The sequence below is a fragment of the Rhinoderma darwinii genome, chromosome 4, assembly GCF_050947455.1.
Source record: "Rhinoderma darwinii isolate aRhiDar2 chromosome 4, aRhiDar2.hap1, whole genome shotgun sequence".
Taxonomy (NCBI): Eukaryota; Metazoa; Chordata; class Amphibia; order Anura; family Rhinodermatidae; genus Rhinoderma; species Rhinoderma darwinii.
In genome coordinates, this window is record NC_134690.1 from 51142614 (window position 1) to 51166461 (window position 23848).

At 43.5% G+C, this 23848-nt stretch overlaps 2 protein-coding genes across 2 annotated transcripts in view; one reads left to right on the top strand and one right to left on the bottom strand.

Moving 5' to 3' along the window:
* E2F6 (E2F transcription factor 6) overlaps window positions 1-23848 on the top strand; it is a 315197-nt gene that overhangs the window by 265225 nt on the left and 26124 nt on the right. The window lies entirely within an intron of this gene.
* SLC66A3 (solute carrier family 66 member 3) lies at window positions 3654-17338 on the bottom strand. Its single transcript, XM_075863879.1, has 7 exons — window positions 17108-17338; window positions 14095-14177; window positions 12782-12851; window positions 12483-12540; window positions 10012-10132; window positions 9619-9660; window positions 3654-4620 (listed from the first exon to the last, which is right to left on the bottom strand). Exons 1-7 carry the CDS (start codon window positions 17254-17256, stop codon window positions 4520-4522), a joined length of 624 nt encoding a protein of 207 aa, XP_075719994.1. The 5' UTR covers window positions 17257-17338; the 3' UTR covers window positions 3654-4519.

Genomic DNA, 23848 nt, shown 5'->3' on the forward strand with positions numbered 1-23848 from the left:
TCAGCGAGCTGATTTCTTCTTCATGGTCGGAAATCACAGGTTTCAGCCATAACACAGAGCGGTAGAACATGGTTTAGGGGGCCCCGTTCTAGACATAGATTCATGTCCCACCTCTGGAACCCGCACCTATCGCACATTTATGACATATCCTGTGGATAGGTTATAAATGTCTCTGATGGGAAAACCCCTATAATTGTATGTGTAGATCTGTGATTCTTAATGGGATTGTATGAGATTAGAAAAACGTGGCTGCTTTCTTTTAGAAACAGTGCCACTCTCATCCATGGGCTATGTGTGGTATTACAGCTCCGTCACATTCACTTGAATGGGGCTGAGCTGCAATACCAGATACAGCCCATAGACAAGCATGGTGCAGTTTCTAGAAAAAAAAGCAGACCCTTCTTTCTAATCCTAAAAAAAACACTTTAACCTTTAATTTTTGGTGTCCCTTAAAGATTATGCATGTTCTACATTATCCCACTGATGTGCCATCATCTCTTGCGTTGTATTGAGTACTTCAGATCGGCACAAACGTTCAATACATACCGCCACAAGGCTCAATCATTGGCTTAAAGGGGACCGTCTTTTTATTGAGCCTCAATATTTGTGGGGCTACTACTGTACCGGATGTGATGGTGTTTTTTTCACTAGTTGCTTGTAGTTTATAATCATTCTTTCAATCATTTATGTACTGACGTCTTGGTGGGCTTCTGCTTCTACACAGCAGCTAGCTTTGGCAAGCAGGGCTGCAGTGAAAAGCATGGGTGAGGGACATTAGAAATGAGACCGGGCGTTCTGCCCTATTGAAGTGTAGTTAAAGTCTAGAACAGGGGTCAGCAACCTTCGGCACTTCAGCTGTTGGGAAACTACAACTCGCACCATGCATGGACAGCCAAAGGCTGTCGGGGGCATGCTGGGACACATTCCCTATGGTTCTGTACTATGGACACTTTTCCTGTGCTTCTGTATATCAGATGTACTGCATGGGACACTACATTTCCACGAAGGCCACATTACAGATGTGTACTACACTGATCTGTAATACAGCCACGTGCATGAGCCCTTTAAAGAGGATTGTGCTTAAAGGGTGTTCAGATGATCAACTGTGCCTATGTTAACAATAAATGGGACGCTGGTATCCCAGAGATCTGATCCAAACTATTAACATTGATAGACTATTCATAGGATAGCGCATCCATGCTTGAAGTCCCGGAGAACCCTTTTTAACTCCAGCCAAACCTGGATTTTTTTTGTTGAGGATTTCTTTAATTTAACAGGGAAGTTGAGACTATCCTTTCTTCGAGTTCCCTTCATTGCTAGCCAGTATCCTGCTCTACTGCTCTTACTGTAAAGAACTCTTACCTTTTAGCTGTGTACAGGGCAACCTTCCTCCAGGTGTCTCACATGAACAAATAAAAACACAATGCTGTAAATCCGTATGTTTCATTTTATTTATCTGTCTATTCCTTTACTGCCACCAGTCCTCTGGTATTTGACATTTTCCGTTATTATTGCAATAAATCCCAGGAGGTAAAGACAAAAATGCACACCCACAACTTAGTGATATTTCATATACATTACTGAATGACAATGTTAATATGTTCACATTTAAAAAAAAAAAAAAGAAACCCCATACCATTCAAGACCTAACAAAGAGCCCTATACAAAGTCTATGACTTGTGCAAATAAGCCGAGCAGCAGATTTTATCGAGTGAATCGATTGTGGAGCAGAAGTTCTGCAGAGTATCAGTATTCACCATCTGTACGTCTAGTAAATGTAAGTGACCCATTCAGATCCCCACAAGAGTTCGGAGGTCTGCTTGTGTCATCTGAACCATAGTGGGCCCCTGCGCCTAAGCCTCTCTCCACACGTCGCATTAATTTTGCGTTTTTGCCACAATTTTCGCAAAATGACAGTTGTTGCCATTTTCTGAAGTTTGCAGCAACAATTTTAAATTGAAATGGATGTGTGACCACAGCCTTAGGCCCAATGCACGCGACCGTAACTTTGGTCTGCAATTATGGACCGTAATTGCACATCAAAATACAGTTCCATTCATTTCTATGGCCCACGGACACCTTCCCGAATATTTACGGGAAGATGTCCGGGCCGTAGAAAGCTTCCGTAAAAAATGTGGATGATTGTCCACGGCCAGCCATGCTCGTAATCACAGACTGTGATTAAGGGCACGGTCGTGTGCATGGGGCTTTAGGATGGAGGCGGCAGGGTATAAGTCAAGGGGGACAGAGTTATGAAGTCATGCAACAGAACTGACAAAAACACGCGAGCCACTCTTCCTGGCTGGGGGTTCTGAGCCAGAGACCCTCACTACGGTGCACATATGTGTAAATGGGGTACATGGACAAGGATTCTCCTGCTGAGATAACCCCGTTAATATAACCTGTTACACGTTGTCTTTTTTGTTTAGGCTTTATTCAGACGAACGTGTGTCACATGTCCTATTTTTCACAGGCCCTTCACACGGTCTGTTAAAACAACGACCATGTGAATAGTACCATAGAAATACATGCAGCTGTGAGATGGCGGTTAAAAAAAAAATCAGTCACACAAACGATTTACGTCTGAATAAAGCCTTAGGCCTCATGCCCACTTTAGTTTTTTTCGTCAGGGTGCTATCCGTTGTTTTAACTGATAGCACCCTAACACATTTATTTCATTGGGGCCATGCACACATCCGTTGTTTTAATGGAACCGTGTGGCCGTTCCGTCAAAAATAGGACAGGTCCTACTCCTGTCCGTTTTTGACGAAGCAGTCTCTGCCTTTTCATTGATTTGATCTGCACAAGGAAGCCATCTGTGGCGGCCCGTGTTCCATCGGCCGCTAATGACTGTTCCGTGAAAGTGTACATGAAGCGTTAGTAGTAGCAATGAGGACTACTTACGTCTATTACAGCTGGAGCATGAAGAACCATCAAGGTCTATCCCTAAACATACAAAGGGGAAAACAGACAATAGCGGAGATTTATCAAAACTAGTGCAAGTGAAAAGTGGAGCAGTTGCCCATAGCAACCAATCGAATCACTGCTTTCCTTTAAAAGTTAAAGATTCAGTCTGATTGGTTGTTATGAGAAACTTCTCCAGCTTTCCCTTGCACCAGTTTTTGATCAATATCCCTCTATATACGGTAGATTTAGACGTGGTCCATTTCACAGATGTGTTTTCTGTCCATATAAGATTCTCTGCATTCCATCAAGTAGGGAAAAACTTTCCCAAGGAAATATCCTCCTACTTCCCGCTAATGAAATACGCTCCGATTTTGGCAAGAAATATGAATGTAACAATAAAAGTAAATGCACCCTTACTATTCTCTTTGGTATGTAAGTAGGGCAGAGACTTCTATTAGACTCTGTTCACATCTGCGTTGGGGTCCCGTTCTGACGTTCCGTCAGTACGGGACCCTGAACAGACACAAACGGACACTAACAAAACCAGAGGTTTGCGTTTCGATCACCATTGATTTCAATGGTGAGTGATCCGGTGCCCATGGTTTCCGTTTGTCTCTGTTGTGCACCGGTTCCGTCGTTTTTCCGGAAGCAATAGCGTAGTCGACTACACTATTACTTCCGGCAAAACTATGGGTCCGGTGCACAACAGAGACAAACGGAAACCATGGGCACCGGATCACTCACCATTGAAATCAAAGGTGATGGAAACAGAAACCTCTGGTTTCCATTAGTGTCTGTTCAGGGTCCCGTTCTGAAGGAAAGCTCCGACGGAACGTCAGAACGGGACCCCAACGCAAAAGTGAACAGAGCCTTAGTTATCAATATTCTGATCTATTGTGCTGATCATTGTTAAAATTTAACTTTTACTCATTTGGAATTGATCGCTGGCGCCACTGGTCCATTGCTGTAGCTTACCCTCACCCATTTATGTTTTTTTTTTTTTTTTTTATATAAAAGATATTCCATCAGTATGTGTAACGAAGAACAAGAATACAGCAGCCACGACAAAGAAGAAGTACGAATGAAGAATATAAAATGAGTAAAAAAAAGCCTGTGTGCTTCCATAACAAATCCGAGGCACGCAAAAGTACGTTATTGATCCACAGAACGCTATACGCATCATATTACAGATCTGTACAGCACAAATCCTTAATATGTCCATTATATAGAATATTTCTATAACCTAGTTCCATCATCAATTATCAGAATTATATAATCAGAACAGGAAGGCCGCAGGGGATTAGATTGGGCAGGTACAGCCTGTATTCTGTCTGACGTGGCGGCCATAGACTGTTGTGAAAGTCTTTCGTACTGGGAGTGGTTCTGAGAATGTTTAGGGAATAGTTAAGTAAGCGATTGCCCTATACACCATATAAGCGTAGGTTAAAACAAAAAACAGACTTGATTATACTGTAAATGGCAGTGAAAAGTTATAGTTCTCAGCAGGTTCCCGTCAGATGTGGCGTCTGCATTTTGGGCTGGTCTCGGACCTGCTACATCAGAGCTTTGTTTTTTGTAGAAACTATTTGTACATGAAGGTCCATGTGACGCCTCAATCCTCTTTTTTCTTGTCATCCGGTTTCTTCTTGTATTTCAGGATGACAAACACGACCCAGCAGTTAAGAACTAACATCACAATGAATCGCACTAGGACTGAAAGGAGAGAATATTTCATTATTTAAAGCTGCAGTAGGACTCAGTAATAAGTTATTAAAGAGGATCTGTCACCTCTCCTGATGTGTGTTTTAGTAAATACTTGTATGCTCCACGAAATAACAATGGTGTTTTTTTTTGTAGAACGCTCAATTTTTCCGGTCCTCTGTTATTCCTCCTGCTAATGTATGAATAAATTGTCAACTGGGCATTATCATTCCTCCTGTCAATAGCGTGTGGCCCTACATAGCCTGACAGTCAGCACTCATTGGACGGTGTCAGATTGTAGGGACGTGCCCCATTGGCAAAGGGAATGGTAATTTCCAGTAGGAATAACAGAGGAAAGACACAATGCAGAGTTCTAAGAAAAGATTCTCCAGAATTGTTATCTTATTTAAAAACTGGCATACAGGAACATAAAAATACATAGTGGGTCTCAGAGATTAAAGTAAAGCTCCATCTGGAAGACCCCTTAGTTATCAGGTTACAACTGCAGATAAAGGGAAGTGTTCACATTATATATGGGATTTTGCCCCCTCCCATAAAAATATTAGAATTCACCAAGGAGTTCCATGACCATATAGAAGCACAAGGTGACAGACTCAGTGTATTTATACAGGGACACTGCGATGTCTTGTATTCTACATTATTGCTTACAACACACTGCCGATGCTGCAGAACCTCTTTTTGAAAAGTATATGTAAAACTCCCATCCTTTTTGTAAAGAAGCATCTGAGTTACGTATTATGATGTTCTGCAATAGCGGGAGCACAGAACTGTATAATACACACTGCAGCTAATGTGGAAGGTGTTTTTTTTTTTAAATATGGCATCATTATTGAAGTGGAAAAATCAGCTGCGGAAACTTACACAGTGTATTCCTATGGGTGAGAACAAAATCCGCACACATACATAGTTTAGATTTCTGTTCAGAGTTTTTCCCCCGTGAAAATACTTTCCGCAGCGTTTTCTGTACGTGGTGTGGGATCTCATCATAGACTTCAATCAGGGGCGTAACTAGGAAAGACAGGGCCCCATAGCAAACTTTTGACTGGGGCCCCCCCCTCTGCTTGGTATCACACCCCCCCCCCCCCCCCCCCTTGTAGATAGTGCGTCCCTATAGATTCCACCACACAGCGCCCCCCTATAGATAGCACCATACACAGCCCCCCTGTAGATAACGCCATACAGCCCCCTCTGTAGATAACGCCATAGAGCCCCCTCTGTAGATAACGCCATAGAGCCCCCCCTGTAGATAACGCCATAGAGCCCCCTCTGTAGATAACGCCATAGAGCCCCCCCTGTAGATAACGCCATAGAGCCCCCCCTGTAGATAACGCCATACAGCCCCCTCTGTAGATAACGCCATAGAGCCCCCTCTGTAGATAACGCCATAGAGCCCCCCTGTAGATAACGCCATAGAGCCCCCCCTGTAGATAACGCCATAGAGCCCCCTCTGTAGATAACGCCATAGAGCCCCCCCTGTAGATAACGCCATAGAGCCCCCTCTGTAGATAACGCCATAGAGCCCCCTCTGTAGATAACGCCATAGAGCCCCCTCTGTAGATAGCGCCATAGAGCCCCCTCTGTAGATAACGCCATAGAGCCCCCTCTGTAGATAACGCCATACAGATCCCCTCTGTAGATAACGCCATTTAGCCCCCCCCCCCCCCAAAAAAAAAACGGCCTATAGTGTGTCCTACAAAAGACATGTATCCCCTCTCCACAGGATAAGGAGAACGGGGGACCGAAAGTCCCCCGAAGTTCTCCATGACGAACCTCGGACTTCCGGCGTCTGCGCAGCTCAATAAAAATGAAAGGAGCGCTGGTCACGCATGCGCACAAGCACGACCGGTACACAAGTCATTTCCATGGAGCTGCCGACACAGACCCCGGAAGTCCGAGATTTGTCACGGAGAACTTAGGGGGGACTTTCGGTCCCCCGTTCTCATCGCTTGGCGTCCCAGCGATCCCTCATGTATCCCCTATCCTGTGGATAGGTGATGCATGTCTTTTGTAGGAACAACCCCTTCAGTGGCGTCGCGCTGTAGCAGCCATAGCGGCTGCTAGCGGAGCCTGCGGCCATGGGAGGGGGCCGTGCTTGCGGGTGGCATGGGCCCCCTCATGCTGCAGGCCCCGTAGAAGTCACTACGGCTGCTATAGCGGTAGTTACGCCACTGCGTATAGGTTTGTACGGCGTAAAACTACAGCTCCCAGCATGGCCGGAACAATGGTAAGGATATGCTGGGAGATGCGGTTTCACCCAAAAAAAAATCATACCACCATCATCTCGCTGCAGATCATACAGTGACTACAATACTGATTAGAGGCAGAATAAACATTTACATTAAGTGACTCACCGGTGACGTCTCAGATTCTAGTTCTTTTCTTCTCCCTCCGGTTCAGACATCTATGATGGATTTCTCCCGGCCATGACCCATTTCTGCAGTTTTCCGTTTAGATGTCTTCAGCTTCTCACTTTTAAAACATTTCTGCACCTATAAACAAAGTAAAAATTCTCAACACATCTAAATATAGCACGCACGCACGCACGCACGCACACGCTGCCCCCTGTAGATAGTGACCTACATAGAAGCCCCTGTAGATAGTGCCCACATATGGACTCCAGAGCTGCAAGGCAATAGTGCTAACCACTGAGCCACCGTGCTGCCCTACATATAGCTTCCCCTATAGTTAGTGCTCCATGTATAGCCCACCTTTGTATATAGTGTCCCACATATAGCCCACCCCTGTAGACTGTGCACTACATATAGACCCCCCTGTAGATAGTGGCCCACATCCCCACATACAGACCTCCCCTGTAGCTAGTGCCCCACATATAGACCCCCCCCTGTATATAATGCCCCACATATAGACCCCCCCCTGTATATAATGGCCCACATATAGACCCCCCTGTATATAGTTGCCCACACCCCCACATATAGACCCCCCCCCTGTAGCTACTGCCCCACATATAGACCCCCCTGTAGTTACTGCCCCACATATAGACCCCCCTGTAGCTACTGCCCCACATATAGACCCCCCCTGTATATAATGGCCCACATATAGAGCCCCCTGTAGCTACTGCCCCACATATAGACCCCCCCTGTAGCTACTGCCACACATATAGACCCCCCCCTGTATATAATGGCCCACATATAGAGCCCCCTGTATATAGTGGCCCACACCCCCACATAGACCCCCCTGTAGCTACTGCCCCACATATAGACCCCCCTGTAGCTACTGCCCCACATATAGACCCCCCTGTAGCTACTGCCCCACATATAGACCCCCCTGTAGCTACTGCCCCACATATAGACCCCCCTGTAGCTACTGCCCCACATATAGACCCCCCCTATATATAATGACCCCCCCCTGTAGATAGACCCACCCCCACTATAGATAATGCCATTCACATTTGTAAGAGGAAAAAAATATATAAACTTGACATACTCACATGATCCCGTTCCCACGCTGTTCACTGGCGATGCAGACATGCTCTCTTCTGAGCATGTCTGCAGGAGCTGAACGAGCGTCCTCCAATGACGCTGATTGGCGGGGCAGAATGACTTGCCTCGCCAATCAGCACCTTCCAAGCATGGAAGCGGCGCGATGATGTCATCGCGCCGCTAGCCAATCAGTGTCATTGTAAGGCACTGGATGGTCAGGCACGGAACATGCCCGGCCATTCAGTGCTAATACATGTATTTGGCTGTCGCTAGCGACACCTACAGGCATGAGAGGGCCTGTGTAAGGCTCGGCGGCGCGGACCCCACAGTAGCGGCACTACTGCTGTAGCAGCCATAACGGCTGCTAGCGGCGCCACCGGGCATTTGGGTGGGCGTGTCGGCTGGCGGCACGGGCCCCCTCAAGCCCCGGGCCCCGTCGCAGCCGCTACGGCTGCTACCGCGGTAGTTACGCCACTGACTTCAATGCCATGTAAAATTCCGCACAGAAATCCGCAACACAAATCTGTAGTCAGACGTAAGTAGTCCTCATTGCTACTACTAAGGACTCGTGCACACTTCCATCGGCCGCTAATGACGGCCACTAATGACTGTTCCGTGAAACACTGGCCGCACACAGATGGCTTCCTTGTGCAGTCTGTTTCACGGATCAAATCAATGAAAAGGCCGAGACTGCTCCGTCAAAAACGGACAGGAGTAGGACCTGTACTATTTTTGATGGAACGGCCGCACGGTTCCATTAAAACAAGGGAAGTGTGCATGGCCCCATTGAAATAAAGGTGTTAGGGTACGATCAGTTAAAACAACGGATAGCACCCTGAAGAAAAAAAACTATGCATAGTGACCTTCTAAAATTATAATCTCACAGTTTCCATACCGTTTCTCTGCTAGATGACTTCCCCCTACTGATTGACAACTTGTCCCCTTGTCACTGCATTTTATTCATTGATATTTTAGGGATGCAATTACCGGAGACCTGTCTATGAAAGCGCTCGAAGGTCTCCCAGCTCCTCCTTTATGGCACTATGTCCTTCCCCTAGTGTCAGGGGAGGCTTGTTACGCAGCAATATAGTTTGCTTCCATTGAGAGGAGTCAAGTATGGTTTCCTTTTTTCCCGCCATTACAAAAATTAAGCTCCGTTTTAGAGCAGCTAATGAAATCTAGTGCGTATTTTAAAAACGCAGCATGCACTACTTTCATCCGTATGGCGGATGAAAAATCCCAGTTGAAGTCTACGAAGGATTAAAATACAGATGCATCCGTATTTGGTCCGTATCTGATATGTATGTCATCCGTATTGCATCCGTTTTTCAAAGAGGTTGTCTTATGTCACTCAATTTTCTTCCTAGAAGATAGCCCATCCGTAATACGGATCTGCAATACTGATGAAATATCATCCATATTATTGACATCTAATACGCTCGTCTGAAAGATTCTTAAAACAATGATTTACAGCTGGAGACACATGTAGTGAAACAGGACAGTCGGTCGGTGTGTAATAATTTCCTAATAATTTACTGCTGTACCATACCTGCAATGTCTCCTGTGGTCATCAATGTTGTAAATATCCTTGCTGCAAAAAAAAGAAAGTTTTGAATATAAATCACTTAAACCTTTAGAATATGATGTCTACTATTATTTTGTAATTGTAGCAGATATTCACTTACCAGGGGTTGTCTAGTTTCTAGTAAAGTTTAATAGACAGCAAAGTTACTATGTGCCAAGACTGCTGCAGGCGGTGTCCAGCGATCTCCCAACACAGGAGAGTGGCATACCAGCACCGGAGAGCAGAAATGTCAATCACACAACAGCCCCGCCCACATTCAGGTGCTTATATTAAAAACATTAGGGACAACACAGCAGTGGACGGTACAGAATAGTAGTAAAGTCATTCTCTCACAAAAATAAAAAAAAAGGGACTCACTAGCACAGGTATATGTCGCCATCCCCCATGTCAGTGAACTAGCTTGTCCGGAGTCTTGTGTGCGCCATAGATGCTGGAGCTGGAGAAACTTGCTTGATGCGCTGATCACAGTACATAAATTCTGCAAAACAGAATAGAGCAGTAGTACAAAAAAAAAGTGACTGCTCAGCCCCATTTACTTTATTAGAGCCAAGCTGCAATACCATGCACAAACAATAGACAGGTGTGGCGCTGTTTCTGGAATAAAGCGGTCATATTTTTTTCTAATCCCAGACAGCCCCTTTAAGCTTCAAATATCCACGCAATTTCTGATACTGCAGTTGGACCTGAGGTAAAGTGAACAGATTAAATGAGTTTTACAGTAAAAATAAATTGATGGCCTAGCCTCAGGATAGGCCATTAATATCTGATCGGTGGGGGTCCGACTCACAGCACCCCCGACAATCAGCTGTCTTGTAGGCGCTGCAGCACTCATGCGATTCCCTTCATTCCCATCACTGCTCGTTCTGTGAATCGCCGACACACTTGTAGCGGCGGTTCACAGTATTATATTCAAGTCGATAAGAGAAGGCTGTAATACTGTGAACCGCCGCTATAAGGCTGGGTTCACACGACCTATTTTCAGACGTAATGGATGCGTTTTACGCTTCAAATTACGTGTGAAAAAACGGCTCCAATACGTCGGCAAACATCTGCCCCTTACTTTCAATGGGTTTGCCAATGTACTGTGCCGACGCCCTGTCATTTTACGTGTCGCTGCCAAAAGACGGCGCGTAAAATTACAGCCTCGTCAAAGAAGTGCAGGACACTTCTTGGGACGTAATTGGAGCCGTTTTTCATTGACTCCAATGAAGAACAGCTCCAAATTACGTCCGTAAAAGACGCCCCGCAAAACGAGAGTACATTCAAAAACGTCTGAAATTCAGGAGCTGTTTTCTCCTGAAAACAGCTCCGTAATTTCAGACGTAATTGCAGTTATCGTGTGCACATACCCCAGGGGTGTCGGTGATTCACAGTGCGGAGCTGGAAAAGAATGAAGGGGAAGGAGTGCTCATAAGCCCCTTCAAAACAGCTGATTGACAGGGCTGCCAAGAGTCAGACCGCCACGAATCAGATATTTATGGCACATCCGGAGGATAGGCCATCAGTTTCTTCTCACTGGAAAACCCCTTTAATGCCTAAAAATGTATATAAAATTACATCAATTTATATATTCTGTATTTCTTTTTACAGAAATCACATTTTTGACCAGAAAAGGAGTTTATATTTCTAGCTCACAGACATGCATGTGGGCATTCTTATATCCAGTTATCTTCTTGACATGGACCAGAATCTCCAAAGGAATATTTCAAGAACCTTCATGAATCCATGCCGTAAAAATTTCAGGCTGCTCTGAGGGCAAATAAGGGTTATACCCAGAAAGAAAATGGTGCCCCTAGTAAAGAGTACAGAAGTGTTGAAATAACTTAATTTCATGCCCTAAGGCCCCATGCACACGACCGTATTTTCATTTATCCCGAAATACTGTCCGTATATATGGATCCGTAAAAAAGAGGGAGGGTGCATATGTCATCAGCATGTTGCATAGCAATGCTTCCGTAAATACGGACGGTACACGGATGCACATCCGTATACCGTTCGTATTTACGGAAGCTCCCATAGACTACGGACAAGAATAGGACAGGTTCTATAATTTTCAGCACGGACGCCCATCGGTAAAAATACTGAAAGGTGTCCATGGCCAATAGAAATGAATGGGTCCGTAATTACTGCCAGTAATTACGGTCCGTAATTACTGCCAGTAATTACGGTCCGTAATTACTGATGAAAAATACGGTAGTGTGCATGCAGCCTAAGGCCCCATGCACACGACCGTAAAAAACCTCCGTTTTTGTGGACCGCAATTGCGTTCCGCAAAAATGGACCCATTCACTTAAATTGAACGTGGACACCTTCCCGTAGCGCTATGGATGGGTGTCCGTGCCGTAGAAATGGTCTGAAAATTATGGAACATGTCCGTTCTTTTGCATTTTGCGGGCCGTGCTCCCATACTTTGTATGGGAGCATGGCCCGAAAATGCGGGTGGCAGTCGGCGGCTGGCCATGCCCACAATCGCGGGCCGTGATTGCGGGCACGTTCGTGTGCATGGGGCCTAAGGCATTAGTCTCGAACCAGCAGCTCTCGAACAATTGCAAAAGTACAACTTGTTGGGAGTCGTAGTTTTGCAACAGCTGGAGAGCCACGAGTTGGAATCCGCTGCGGGTCATATAATACTGAGTGCTCCGGGTGGGGTACTGTTTATTTATGCTCATTCATTGGCAAGCCCTTAATACATTATCATTACCACCATCTGCAGCCACTGATTTGTAACAGAGACAGTATAAGTAGAGTCAGAGTCCTGTGTTATTTTCATGGCTTCTTGAAGAACCCCTTTAATGGAGGAGAATTGAGGGGACGTGGATTGTACTCACCAGTGCTATGTCTATTATCCACTTCTTGAGGACCAATACGTTCCACAGGCCGAAAAACCTAATCTTCAGTTAAGACATGCAAAACAATAGTCTGATGAAACGCGTATCTAACGCATTGATGTACATTAAGAGCCCGGGTCATAGATTTCATGAGATCAGGTCGTCGATCACCTGTGATAACATCAATGATGAATTATAGGGATGATGATGACACAGTTCTGTGATCTACCTATTATCTTATGTCTATGTGGTCACATTCATCTTCACTAGTAATCGCAGACTGCCAATAATAAGGATACATCCCAGAGTAAGACAACGCATTTCGCATACTACCGCTGTAGTAGAGGATAAATAGAAGAAGCACAGCATCTGCAATACAGAAGATATTATGGGAATTATATCACTTTCTTGCCAGCCTTTCACCCGGGGCAAAGATTTAGCTTTGCTGCCACCTCATTGGCACATACTACACTACCAAGGAACAGTGGCACACGCCATACCAGCCCCTTCCCCCTCAGGTAAAAGTTTGTGATGGTATAAGAAGAGCAACAATAAACAAAACATTCTGAATCCAATTGCCCGTATTAGACCAAGTGACACGTCCCATCAGCATATATGACATTTTATCATTGGTGCAATTTTTAGAGTTCCTGGGCCCACCAGAGGCAATGATTTTGAGGGCCCCCCCCCCCCACCCGTCATCTGTACCGAAACATGTCATGTTCAGTTTTAATTTCTTAAAACTTTCTAACTTGCTATCATTGTACACACAGCACATATCATCAATAAGATCTAATAGGTTATTTGTGAATCAGCCCATAAGAAATAGACCCTAGGGGCAAGGGATTGGCTTCAAAGTCACCTCCAAATTGGGTAGTTTTTTGCCGGACCACTGGAGGATCTTCTGGTAATCTCGTGGGCCAGTCAGATGCTGTTCCACCATGTTTTATAACCTATTAATAATATAGATCATAAAACGTGGATGGGTGAAATCTGACTGTTGGGGCCACTAATCTCAAAAACAGCCACTTTTACTCTTTTGAGACTCGGTCCAAGCACCAAAGTTAATGTTTTACAACCTATCCTATCAATAGATCATAATTATGGTATGAAAACCCATTGTAAGAGCATTTCCATTGTTATCTGAAAAGATTGGCAACAGAATTAGTTATAGGGTTGTATTGTTTGGCCTGGTTATCTGTTGCCAGACGCCACAATTTTCATTATGATGATCTGGTCAGACATCATCAACAATCCTCTAAAGCCAAGAGGCACACTGGACGCCGCTCTAGTCTTTATCGAATTGAGGGGGCTTGGGCCCTGAGCAGGGGGCATCTCTATTATATCAACATATTTTAGTATGGAAAATGGGAGAGAGTTCAGTCAAGCAGGCAATCCCTTTAAAATACTGCAGACCAGAATACAGATGGGGCTATAAAAAGTGGTAACCGCTTTGAGGACCATTTTGTGGCTATGATAATGGAAAGAGAATTTAGGGGCAACTTTTTTCTACAATTATCCCATATTCATATATGGATGCAGATTATACCTTATGTGGTCTTGAACAACAGAAATACACTAATAAAATGTTCTTTTTTCAGATTTCCCTTACCTTGTGCTATTAGGATCGGATACTCGAGATAAGTTTCCATTGGGTATTCGTAGTACATCTGGTATCTTAGAAATACAAGAAACCTAAAGAGAAACACATATCAAACATGTATATACATCAGGTCTGTACAAAATATTTTCTGTAGAATTTACTTTTAACTTTTAAAGCCAAGTCCTCTAAGGCCCCGTACACATCACGTTTTAGCCATACGTTTAGCGTGTACGTCAGGAAAGCTCCCGACGTGCACCATAAACGTGTCCATAGGGCTCCATTAGCCCGACGGAGGAAACAGAATGTCTTTTTGGCCACCGGCGGGCTGGTATAGGTCAGTATACCTTTTTTGAAGGATGGAATAGTGCAATAGACTATGACGTGCCATCCTGCAAAAAAGCTTATAACACGCAGTATAGTTTTTTTTATCCTGGAAACCTATGGGTGACGGATGCCACGTTAAACGTATATATGTGGTAAAGCTCTAGTGACGTAACTGCCCATATAAGAACAGTTATGTCATGGGAGCTTCCTGCACAGGGATGCTCTGCCCGGGGACTCCGGGCTTGGGAAAGCTTCTGACGTATACGTCAGGAGTCTTCCCGATGTACACCTCTGACGGAAGGAAACAATGCGATGTTAAGGGGGCCTACTATATTTTATATATACGCACGGGTATGGCTAGAGGGGCTACAGAGGCAGCAGCCACACCTGCCTGAGCGGGCCCAAAGTCCTGTCCGCCACATAAAAAGACACCAGTATTATCAATGGCACATGATAGGTTGCGGGCCCTCTTACAGATTTTGCATTAGGGCCCAGGATCACAGGCTGCTATAACCGGCAGAGGAGTTCATTACTCTATTATCTGATCTCCCTCGTTTATAAACAGTAAGTAACTCAGATTATAGAAGTAGATTAGGGAAGTGCCATACATGTAATTTCCTTATATATAAGTACAGGATCACGCACAAAACAAACTCGGACAATGTCATTTTCAGTAAAGGGGGTTTTACACTGGACGATTATCGGGCATGATAATTTATTATGTCGCCGATAATTGCCCCGTGTAAAAAGGGCAGCGATCAGCAGATGAACGAGCAAATGCTCGATCATCTGCTGGTCGTATAGTTTTAAAAAACTGCCAACATGATAATAATGTATGGGGACGAGCAATCGGAGTATTGACCGCTCGTCCCCATCCGTAGCTCCATGTGATGTCTCTCTGATCGCCACTCACTGCACCAGCCGAGTATCGGCCAGTGTAAAAGGGCCTACACTCTTCCAGGCACCTCTCCAGCTCCTAGATTTACACTGTACGTTGAACGACTGAGTCATTAAAGAGGCTCTGTCACCAGATTTTGCAACCCCTATCTCCTATTGCAGCAGATCGGCGCTGCAATGGAGATAAGAGTAACGTTTTTTGTTTTTTTTTAAACGAGCATTTTTGGCCAAGTTATGACCATTTTTATATTTATGCAAATGAGGCTTTCTAAAGTACAACTGGGCGTGTTTACAGTAAAAGTACAACTGGGCGTGTATTATGTGCGTACATCGGGGCGTTTTTACTTCTTTTACTAGCTGGGCGTTGTGAATGGAAGTGTATGATGCTGACGAATCAGCATCATCCACTTCTCTTCGTTAACACCCAGCTTCTGGCAGTGCACAGACACAGCGTGTTCTCGAGAGATCACGCTGTGACGTCACTTCCTGCCCCAGGTCCTGCATCGTGTCGGACGAGCGAGGACACATCGGCACCAGAGGCTACAGTTGATTCTGCAGCAGCATCAGCGTTTGCAGGTAAGTAGCTACATCGACTTACCTGCAAACGCCGATGCGAATCAAATGTAGCCTCTGGTGCCGATGTGTCCACGCTCGTCCGACACGATGCAGGACCTGGGGCAGGAAGTGAGTGACGTCACAGCGTGATCTCTCGAGAACACGCTGTGTGTCTGTGCACTGCCAGAAGCTGGGTGTTAACGAAGAGAAGTGGATGATGCTGATTCGTCAGCATCATACACTCCCATTCACAATGCCCAGCTAGTAAAAGAAGTAAACACGCCCCGATGTACGCACATAATACACGCCCAGTTGTACTTTTACTGTAAACACGCCCAGTTGGACTTTAGAAAGCCTCATTTGCATAAATATAAAAATGGTCATAACTTGGCCAAAAATGCTCGTTTAAAAAAAACCAAAAAAAACGTTACTCTTATCTACATTGCAGCGCCGATCTGCTGCAATAGGAGATAGGGGTTGCAAAATCTGGTGACAGAGCCTCTTTAACAAGATTTTATGTTACATTGTGCACCAAATTCCTCAGTTTAGGACGTGTATAGTGTACTATTACTGACGGGGTGGGGGGGATATAAGCTGGAAGCTAAATATACACACCCAAAAGCCACACAGGAAATAAACAAAAAGATAAGAGTCTCCTGTTCCAGCCTGAAAATAAATGCTTCGGCGACATGCACACATTGCATAACTTGATGCAGAAAATCAGCATCAAAACCACAGGTAGACACAGGTAATTTCGCAGGTAAAATCTAGACTTAATAGTGCGTTGTTTTTTTACGTGTTTTTAGGTGCAGCTTTTACATTAATGTGGGAATAGGTGTGTTTTTTATGCTGTGTATTTTGGATCGTTTTTCTAGAAACTTGTCAGATACAATTTTGAGATGGAAACGCAAGATAAACAGACATGCTGCCAATCCCATTTACTTTGCTGGTATTGTATTATGCTGCGCATATGCAGCAGGAAAATCTGAGCGCCAAATCCACATGTCATATGCATCATGTGCACGTGGTCTTAATGTGCAAACGGCAGGCTGCATAAAGAGTTAATGTGCACAGTGCAGACTGAAAAAAAGGGTTAATGGACACAGTGCGTGCTGCATAAAGAGTTAATAGACGCAGAGCAGGCAGCAGAAAGAGTTAATGGACGCAGAGCAGGCAGCAGAAAGAGTTAATGGGAGCAGTTCATATATCAGCGGATTGAGGTGGAGGTTGCTGGCACACATCTTACCCAGTCACCTCCAGCAGCACACTGCCCAGACTCAGCCCCTCTGCAGACCTGGCTGCCATTACTGACAGGATCTGGGGGAACTTCAGCACCATGCACACTACCAGGGTACTCCAGTTGGCAAACACCAGCAGCTCTGTGTGCGACTCCATGTTGATCCCCTCAGCTATGATTGAGGCGGCTGCTAAATTTTGAACTAAGTCCCTGGAGAAGAGATCATTTCCTCTTCCTCCTCCAGTCACTGAGGGGAGGGAAAAGGCGTCTCCTCCCTAATATAACAATGAGGATGAGGGAGCTGATGCCAGCAATAACCTGCAGCAGTGGTGGGGTAGAAGCTCGGCTGTATCTCTGTGAGAAAATGTAAAATGACCCAGGTTATTAGCTGACAACTGACACGAGTCTCTGTTAGGCTGGGGCTACACGGCGACTTTAACTATGACACGGGACGCACGGTCAAAGATCACTATGTCGCGCTGCCTGCATCACAGGTAATGAAAGTGAATGATGTCACTTTGCAACCCGCAAGTTACCATAACACCACAGTCGCAACTAATCCAAATCCGTTTCCCACGACTGCGGTTTTGCGGTCGCGGCAAATTGCGAGTTGCAAAACGACCACATTCACTTTCATTACCTGGGATGCAGGCAGCGCAACGTAGTGATCTTTGGCTGTGCGACCTGTTTCGCAGCCAAAGTCGCCGGGTAGCACTAGAATTAAATGTAATACAACACCTATTCTATATATTGTCAGTTATGAGTTAAAGACGTTGCACCCTGCAGTAAAACATCACAAGGAAATATACGTTTTTGAGTCGTCTTTTTATGTAACGTTTTTAAAGATTCTATTCAGCCGTTGTTTAGTGATATCCATACTGCTATGCGAGGCCGTTTTAATACATTGGTGGGTCCAACGCATAAGTTTCATCAATGGCCCCCCTGAACATACTAGTCCTTCTCAATGAATTAGAATATTATCAAAAAGTTAATTTATTTCAGTAATTCAATTCAAAAAGTGAAACTCATGTATTCTATAGATTAATTACACACAGAGTGATCTATTTCCAGCATTTTTTTTCTTTTAATGTTGATGATTATGGCTAACAGTTAATGAAAACCCAAAATTGGGCCTCTCAGAAAATTAGAATATTGGGTAAAAGTTGCAGATTGTAGCCTCATGGTGTCACGCTCTAATTATCTAATCAACACAAAACACCTGCAAAGGTTTCCTAAGGCTTTAAAAGGACTGGTCTGCTGCTCAGTGGTCCAAAGTCTTGTTCTCAGACGAAAGTAAATTTTGCTTTTCATTTGGAAATCCAGGTCCCAGAGTCTGGAGGAAGAGTGGAGAGGCATCAATCCAAGTTGCTTGCGGTCCAGTGTGAAGTTTCCACAGTCAGTGATGGTTTGGGGGCCATGTCATTTGCTGGTGTTGGTCCACTGTGTTCTATCAAGTCCAGAGTCAGCGCAGCGTCTACCAGGACATTTTAGAGCACTTCCTGCTTCCTTCTGCTGACAAGCTTTATGGAGATGCTGATTTCATTTTCCAGCAGGACTTGGCACCTGCCCACACTGCCAAAAGTACCAATACCTGGTGTAATAACCACAGTATCACTGCTTGATTGGCCAGCAAACTCGCCCGACCTAAACCACATAGAGAATCTACACTATGGGTACTGTCAAGAAAAAGATGAGAGACACCAGATCCAACAATGCAGACAAGCTGAAGGCCGCTATCAAAGCAACCTGGACTTCTATACCACCTCAGCAGTGCCACAGGCTGATCACCTCCATGCCACGCCGCATTGATAACACCTCAGCAGTGCCACAGGCTGATCGCCTCCATGCCACGCCGCATTGATGCAGTAATTCATGCAGAGTAGGAGCCCCGACCAAGTATTGAGTACTGTACATACTTTTCAGTAGGACAACATTTCGGTATTAAAAATAATTTTTGAAATTGCGATTATATAATATTCTAATTTTTTGAGACACTAAATTTGGGGTTTTTATTATCTGTTACCATAATCATCAACATTAAAAGAAAAAAATGCTGGAAATAGATCACTCAGTGTGTAATGAATCTATAGAATATATGAGTTTCACTTTTTGAATTGAATCACTGAAATAAATTAATGATATTCTAATTCATTTAGAAGGACTAGTATTATTCACTGGGTAAGATTTACTAAGACTGCATTTCATGCGCCAGTCCTGCAGGAGTTTTTTTAAGAGGCACACAATTCTTAATGTGCTATCCGTTGCACCACAAAGTAAAATCAACACCTAGATTTCTGCTATAATTTACGCCTGTTCTGGCGTACCCCATCCCTTCTGCTTAGCCCTTCCCACATTTTCAAAAGTACCATGAGCGGCATACATGTTTTGCACAATAATTTGTGACTTTTTAAACACGTAAAGCCCTTCATAAATTCCCCCACGGTCTTTTGATATCTATATAGTCAATTAAACATCATAAAAAACAATTATATCTATTTAGCGGCAATTTTTGAGACTCAATAATGGGTTTAACCCCTTCAGGACACAGCCAATTTTTTCAAATCTGACATGTGCCACTTTATGTGGTAATAACTCTGGAATGCTTTAATGTATCCAAGCGATTCTGAGATTGTTTTTTCGTGACATATTCGACTTTATGTTACTGGCAAAATTTGCTCGATACATTCAGTATTTAATTGTGAAAAACACCAAAACTTAGCGAAAAATGTCAAAAAGTAGCATTTTTCTCAATTTAAATGTATCTGCTTGTAAGACAGATAGTAATACCACACAAAATTGTTGCTAATTAACATCCCCATATGTCTACTTAAGATTTGCATCATTTTTTTGAACATCCTTTTTTTTTTCTAGGACGTTACAAGGCTTAGAACTTTAGCAGTAATTTCTCACATTTTCAAGAAAATGTCAAAAGGCTATTTTTACAGGGTCCAGTTAAGTTGTGAAGTGACTTTTAGGGCCTTATATATTAGAAACTCCCGATAAGTCACCACATTTTAAAAACTGCACCCTTCAAAGTATTCAAAACAGCATTTAGAAAGTTTCTTAACCCTTTAGGTGTTTCACAGGAATTAAAGCAAAGTAGAGGTGAAATTTACAAATTTCATATTTTTTTGCTGAAAATCATTTTTAATCTATTTTTTTGTAACACAGAAGATTTTACCAGAGAAATGCAACTCAATATTTATTACCTAGGTTCTGCAGTTTTTAGAAATATCCCACATGTGGCCCTAGTGCGCTTACAGACTGAAGCACTGGCCTCAGAAGCAAAGGAGCACCAAGAGGATTTTGGGGCCTTCTTTTTAGAAAGAAAAAGAAAATGTAGATTTAGCTAATTTATTCTAATTTCCACAAGGACTAAAGGAGAAAAAGCACCACAACATTTGTAAAGCAATTTCTCCCGAGTAAAACAATACCCCACATATGGTCATAAATGGCTGTTTAGACACACGGTAGGGCTCAGAAGGGAAAGAGCGCCATTTGGCTTTTGGAGTTCAAATTTAGCAGGAATGGTTTGCGGTGGCCATGTCGCATTTACAAAGCCCCTGAGGGACCAAAACAGCAAAAACGCCAAAAAACTGACTCCATTTAGGAAACTACAACCCTTGAAGAATCCATCTAGGGGTTTAGTGAGCATTTTGACCCTACAGGTGTTTCATAGATTTTATTAGAATTGGGCAGTGAAAATAAAAAAAAATCCTTTTTCTTGAATAAGACGCAGCTTTAGCTCAAAATTTTTCATTTTCTCAACAAATAAAGGAGGAAAAGAACCCCAACACTTGTAAAGCAATTTCTCCCGAGTACAGCAATACCCCATATATGGTCATAAACTGCTGTTTGGGTACAGAGTAGGACTTAGAAGGGAGGTAGAGCCATTTGCTTTTGGAGTACAGATTATGCTGGATTGGTTTCTGGGCGCTATGTCGCATGTTCAAAGTCCCTGTGAGATCAAAACAGTGGATCCCCCCCAGAAGTGACACCATTTTAGAAACAACACCCCTCAAGGTATTCACCTAGGGCTGTAGTAAGCATATTAACCCTGCAGGTGATTGTCAGAAATTAGTGTGCACTTGATATTGCAGAGTGAAAATTGGATTTTTTCCATAGACATGCCAATATGTGGTGCCCAGTTTGTGCCACCATAACAAGACCGCTTTCTTATTATTATGCTGTGTTTCCCGGTTTTAGAAACACCCTACGTGTGGCCCTAATCTTTTTCCTGGACATTCGACAGGGCTCAGGAGTGAAAGAGTACCATGCAAAATTGAGGCCTAATTTGGCGATTTTCAAAGTATTGGTTCACAATTGCAGAGGCTCTGATCTGAAGTAATAATTAACATTTTTCCCTAGACATGCCATTTCAGTGGCATATATGTGGTGCCCAGCTTGTGCCACTGGGGATACACACCCCAAAAATTGTTAAAAGGGTTCTCCCGGGTATGGCGATGCCATATATGTGGAAGTAAACTGCTGTTTGGGCACACTGTAGGGTTCAGAAGGGAGGGAGCACCATTTGGCTTTTTGAGCACAGATTTTGCTTGGCAGTAGTTTTGTTTGTCGTTTTACTGGTGTTTCCATTTATAATGTGGGGGCATATGTAAGCTGGGCAGAGTACATCAGGGGCATAGACAGGTGGTATAATAATAGGGTAAAAATAATAATCAAATAATCCATAGATGTGTGTTACGCTGTGACACAATCCTTTCTACACTGGCCGGTGTCGCGCTGATAAATGTTCTTTCTTATCCCCCTTTTGTTACACACTCCGCATCTTTGCAGTTTGGGGAATTTTGCTGGGAAAGTGTTCTAGCGGATATGTTTGGGCCCTCCCCTTCCTGGTTCCCTAATTTTAGGGGCCTTGATAATTCGCCACTTGAAACAGAAGAAATGTTCCCCTCGGGCCGGCACAACTGCATATTTTTTCTTTCCTGACTTATTGGAGCCTTAACTAATTTTATTTTTTCATAGACATAGTGATATGAGGGCTATTTTTTTGCGGGACGAGCTGTAGTTTTTATTAGTACCATTTTGGGGTACATGTGACTTTTTGATCACTTGTTATCCCTTTTTTTGGGAGGCCAGGTGACAAAAAAACAGCAATTCTGACATACTTTTTTAGTTATTTTTATACAATGTTCACCACCCATCATAAATTACATGTTAACTTTATTCTGCGGGTCAGTCCGATTCCGGCGATGCCTAATTTATGGCACTTTTTTATGTTTTACAACTTTTTGCACAATAAAATTACTTTTGTAAAGAGAATGTATTTTTTCTGTCACCAAGTTGTGAGAGCCATAACTTTTTAATTTTTTCGTCGACGGAGCTGTATGAGAGCTTGTTTTTTGCGAGACGAGTTATAGTTTTTATAGGTTCCATTTTTGGATACATGCGACTTTTTGATCACTTTTTATTGAAATTTTTGGAAGACAAAGTGACCAAAAAAATAGCAATTATGGCAGTATTTTTTTATTTATTTTTTTTACGCCGTTCACTGTGCGGGATAAATAACATAATATTGTTATAGTTCAGGTCATTACGGTCGCAGCGATACCAAATATGTATGGCTTTATTATTTTTTTCAAGGGAAAGAGGGTGATTGTGTTTTATTTATTACTTGAAAAAACAGATAAAAACAAGGGGACATATATACAAAAACACCATAAAAGGCCATACTTACAAATGGACACAGCCAAGTCAGAAACGCTGATGAAGGAGAGTGAGCAGGTGCTTTAAATAATAATAGCCACTCCCACTAGTCTTGAGGGGAGTGGTGTGTGGTGCATGGGATGTGTAGTAAGAAATAATAAATGAATAGTGTATGTGCAAGTGTAATAATATAAGTGAAATATAGGGGGCAGTAATGAGTAAAGTGCCTCAATACAAATAAATGAATAATGGGTTGCAAGTGTTTGAAACATGGAGGGATAGTGTGTAAGTCATGAGGCGCAACGTGTATAGCCAGGTAGAAGCCTATTTGTGACGCCTTGATAATTCATAGAGCGGGCTACCCTGCTTGCTATGCCAAACAACAACACACCATGCCCTCCCAGCATCAAAGACTCGGCTGTGTCCAAAAGAAGCAAATATAAGTAATAATGAAAAATACCTGGGGTATTAGTGATCATTTTGGCCAAAAGGACGCAAGCTCGCAATCCACGACAAGGATCCCCAGACTTGCGAGTCCCTAACTCCCTAACTGGAACGAAAAGCTCCTGATGCACAGACAAAACAGATAAAAACAAGGGGACATATATACAAAAACACCAAAAAAGGCCATACTTACAAATGGACACAGCCAGGTCAGAAACGCTGATGAAGGAGAGTGAGCAGGTGCTTTAAATAATAATAGCCACTCCCACTAGTCTTGAGGGGAGTGGTGTGTGGTGCATGGGATGTGTAGTAAGAAATAATAAATGAATAGTGTATGTGCAAGTGTAATAATATAAGTGAAATATAGGGGGCAGTAATGAGTAAAGTGCCTCAATACAAATAAATGAATAATGGGTTGCAAGTGTTTGAAACATGGAGGGATAGTGTGTAAGTCATGAGGCGCAACGTGTATAGCCAGGTAGAAGCCTATTTGTGACGCCTTGATAATTCATAGAGCGGGCTACCCTGCTTGCTATGCCAAACAACAACACACCATGCCCTCCCAGCATCAAAGACTCGGCTGTGTCCAAAAGAAGCAAATATAAGTAATAATGAAAAATACCTGGGGTATTAGTGATC

Bases quoted from the DNA above. Each gene is read 5' to 3' on its own strand.
- SLC66A3 (XM_075863879.1), bottom strand. From the start codon at position 17,256: ATGGAGTCGCACACAGAGCTGCTGGTGTTTGCCAACTGGAGTACCCTG. The intron at 14,178-17,107 runs GTAAGATGTGTG...GTTTCTCTTTAG, and splicing joins GTGCTGCTGGAGGTGACTGG to GTTTCTTGTATTTCTAAGAT. The intron at 10,133-12,482 runs GTGAGTACAATC...TCTGTTTTGCAG, and splicing joins GGATAATAGACATAGCACTG to AATTTATGTACTGTGATCAG.